This window comes from Lemur catta, chromosome 7 (genome assembly GCF_020740605.2).
Source record: "Lemur catta isolate mLemCat1 chromosome 7, mLemCat1.pri, whole genome shotgun sequence".
Lineage (NCBI taxonomy): Eukaryota > Metazoa > Chordata > Mammalia > Primates > Lemuridae > Lemur > Lemur catta.
Window position 1 is genome coordinate 95,090,683 of NC_059134.1, and position 4,274 is coordinate 95,094,956.

General features: G+C 36.7%; 1 protein-coding gene across 1 annotated transcript; it reads left to right on the forward strand.

Moving 5' to 3' along the window:
• Positions 1-824: 824 nt before the first annotated feature.
• On the forward strand, positions 825-1,751 carry LOC123641783 (olfactory receptor 4A15-like). The gene has a single exon (XM_045556721.1). The coding sequence runs from the start codon at positions 825-827 to the stop codon at positions 1,749-1,751; it is 927 nt and encodes a 308-aa protein (XP_045412677.1).
• The last annotated feature ends 2,523 nt before the right edge of the window (positions 1,752-4,274 follow it).

The window sequence follows — 4,274 nt, forward strand, 5'->3', positions numbered from 1 at the left end:
CTCAACCACTTTCACTTTGAGTTGTATTTTCCATTTTTACCCTTTAATAGCGTATGTTTCAATAAATGGCAGTTCAGTTTGTGTGTGTGTGTGTGTGTGTGTGTGTGTGTGCGTATTTTCAAACAAAACATTGCCTTCATTTGACTTTCATGGCTGGTAAGAATTTAATACATTTATCTCCATTCACTTGCTCTCTCATGAGCTTTGAAATTCACTTTAATTAAATAAAGTTTAATAAGCATTTCATGAGCACTCATGACATGCCTGGTTCTTTCATTGCTGTGAGTGAGTTATTCCTAGAGTATAGGAGCTCATAGTAAAGTATTTCAGAAAAGCAACCATCTAAACATCAGCCTATAATTTTATGCTCATATACTAAGTATTACTTTACATAAATATATAAGTAAAGTCAATACATATGAGATTATTTTCATGGTAGATTTCAGAGAGAAAAAAAAAAACTTTAAGAGAAAAAACATATAATACCAAAAATGCAGTCATTGTGAGAGGTACTCTGGAGAAAGCAGCTGTCTTGATTTCAGTAGATCATCTCACATATATCTGCTCCTATATACCTTCCAGTTACAATGCTGAAGTCTCATCGCTGTAGCTGAAGCAAGAAATTTGTGAAAATGCAGAGGGTAGTTGAGGAAGGATGTTCCACACACGTATTTTCTAATGAGCTTCCCTGTGTGAGGCCCTGTGGGGAACACTGTTGACTAAGGCTTTACACTTTTGACATGGAGTTTGCGATCATCTCAAATTCATTATGGGCCCTTTTGTTTGCAGGCTGTGACACCTGAGTTCAATACCTTTAGAAGAACATGGGAAAGAGGAACAATGTGACTGAATTTATCCTCCTGGGGCTCACACAGAACCCTGAGGGCCGGAAAGTTCTGTTTGTCGTATTCTTTCTTGTCTACATTGTGACAGTTCTGGGCAACCTGCTCATAGTAGTGACCGTCGCGGCCAGCCCATCCCTGGGTTCCCCCATGTACTTTTTTCTGGCTTATTTATCATTTATAGATACTGTCTATTCGACCGCCATTGCTCCCAAAATAATCACGGACTTGCTTTCTGAGCAAATGACCATTTCCTTTCAGGCTTGTATGACTCAAGTGTTTATAGATCATTTATTTGCTGGTGCAGAAGTCATTCTTTTGGTGGTGATGGCCTATGACCGCTACGTGGCCATCTGTAAACCGCTTCATTATTTGATCATCATGAATCCGCGGGTGTGTGTTCTCATGCTGTTGGTGGCCTGGTTTGGAGGCTTTCTTCATTCATTAGTGCAATTTATTTTTATTTACCAGCTCCCTTTCTGCGGCCCCAATGTCATTGACAACTTCCTTTGTGATATGTATCCCTTGTTGGAACTTGCTTGCACCAACACCTACCTCATTGGACTTTCCATGATGGCTAATGGAGGGGCCATTTGTACTGTCACTTTCTTCATTCTCCTCCTTTCCTATGGGGTCATATTACGCTCTCTGAAGACTCAGAGTTTGGAAGGGAAACGCAAAGCCTTGTACACCTGTGCGTCCCACATCACCGTGGTCATTTTATTCTTTGTCCCCTGTATCTTCCTGTTTGCAAGGCCCAATTCTACCCTCCCCATTGATAAATTCATGACTGTGGTTTTAACTTTTATAACGCCCATGCTGAACCCCCTAATCTACACCCTGAGGAATGCAGAAATGAAAAACGCCATGAGGAAACTGTGGAGTAAAAAAGTGACCTTAGTTGGATGAAGGCTGTACCCCCAATAGCAGAACATGATATTAATTTTTTCACAGAAGCAAGGAATACTTTCACTATCAGTTACTCCATTTTGTTATCATTCTCTTTTGGTTATTTAGCCTATTTATTCTGAAACAGACATATAAATTAATATTTATTGAAGTGGAATACATTATATCCCTTAGAGACTAAGATAATTGCATAGGTTTAATTAATACTTTATGTTGCTTATGCAATCATACTAAGATTCTTTGGTGTACAACAATTTTTAGTTTTATTTCAAGTGCTTATTTCAAGTGTTTATTTTTAATTAATTAATTAATTTAGAGAAACGGTTTTGCTGTCACCCTGGCTGGAGTGCAGTGATGTCATCATAGCTCACAGCAACCTCAAACTCCTGGGCTCAAGTGATCCTCCTGCCTCAGCCTCCCGAGTAGCTGGGACTACAGGTGGGTGCTACCACACCCAGCTAAGTTTTCTACTTTTTGTAGAAACAGGGTCTCACTCTTATTCAGGCTGGTCTGAAACTCCTAGCCTCAAGCAATCCTCCTGACTTGGCTTCCAAGAGTGCTAGGATTACAGGCATGAGCCACCATACCCTGTCTCTGAAAAAAAAATAAAATTTGTCTTTGTTTTCTTTTTAATTGATACATGCTAATCATATATATTTATGGGGTACATTGTGATGTATTGATCTATGTATACATTATAGAAAGATTTAATCAAGCTAATTAACATAGCCATCAACTCACTAACTTATCATTTTTTTTGTGTTGAGAACATTGTAGCCCTGGGTTGAGTGAGGCAAATGCATTTCATGTAACCAAACTGTTTGAACCCCCACAATATCCTGAATGTTAACAAATAAAATAAAAATCTGTCAAGACTATGGTACCTCCCTGGCACATAAAAATATGACCTAATTGACCTTGTTCCCTTTAGTCAAAGAGATTGATACTTTAAACTTAAAAATTTACATCATTAAAAATGTTACTCTAACAGTAAAAATAAATGTCTTGGTGAAATTAATTGATTTAAAGTTTCATAGCATATCTTCATAGCTGAGGATAAATCCAATGGAAATAAACTTTGTTAACTTTACCCTGTTACAGAGTTAAGACGTCCAGCTAACATTTGGTTGATTTTGTATGTTCTGACCAACATTTGGACAGAAAAGTATTCAACCCTGCTCTATGAATCTAGATCAATTGGCCTCCTCCAGTAGTTGAAATATATATTTGTCACTCATATCACAGTAGAGTTCCCAGAATCTGCCTACATTAAATTAAACACTCCAGGAACACTTAAAACACACACACACACAATGAATGTTAAACGTTTTGGGAACAGATTGTTTTGTTTTGTAGAATAAATGTCTTTCTGATTCTTTGTAAATTGTACATTCTCATTGATTTCAGTGATAGGTTAAAGGTATCTTCTCTCTTTATAATTGCCCTATAGTAGGTTTGGAGAACTGATACTGCATTACAACAATAATTTTTTAAAGGCTCTTGCATCACATATTGCTGTGTTGAAAAATCAATCCACAACGTATATACTAAAGCAAAAAGTTGTTATTTTTCTTCATCCTTTCTCACTTTATAATAGATTTACTTAGTGTGTTTAGCAATATTAATGACTCCAGTAATTCAACAATTTGAATTGAATAAATACTAGCTACGAAATTTTATTTATTCTTTAGTGAAAGAAATAAAATGTACTTTAGATCTTTTAGTGAAAATGTAATCTAATACAGGGAATTAGAAACTTCACAATTATTGGGACTGGAGAATCTGGCATCTGGATACTGGAGGAAACACCATTGGGATCAAGGATTTGCCACCCAAGCCAAGATGCAGAGATGAGGAAGCTGGACTCAGGAAGAAAGTCCTCTGCATCTACTTCTCAGAATCCTTTCCTGCCCTGAGTTTTATATAAAGATAATTTTCTCTAAAAGTTTAAAGTTTCACTTTTTACATTACCTTCTTTAACCCATTATAGGGTTTGAATATCCAGGTAGGGTAAATACGCTTTGCTTTCTTATCATAAAAATAACTAAAATTTCTCATCACTTTTATTGAATAATCATTCAATTTTTTCACTACCCTGAAACACCACCACTTTCATATATATCTGTATATCAATTATTCTATTTTCCAGTTTTCTCTTTTGTTCAGTTTATTTGTCTATTCATGAGCCAATACTATAGTGCGTACATCACTGTAGTGTTTTAGATGCTACTGCTGCATAACAAATCACCCCAACATTTAGTGGCTTAAAACGACAGCAATAATGTTATTATTAATTTCAGATGGTTTTTGTGGGTCATAAATTTGTGAGCAGCTCAGCTGGGTAGTTCTGGCTCAGGGTGTCTCATGATGTTGCAGTCAGAAATAGGCTGTTGCTGAAGTCATCTAAAAAGTTTCTTCACTTATATGTCTAGTATGTAGGCTTGAAAGTCTTGAACAGGCAGCCAGTGGGGGCTAAAATAGCTGGTGTTCTTTGGGTATCTTCCCCTATTTCTATGTGGTTTC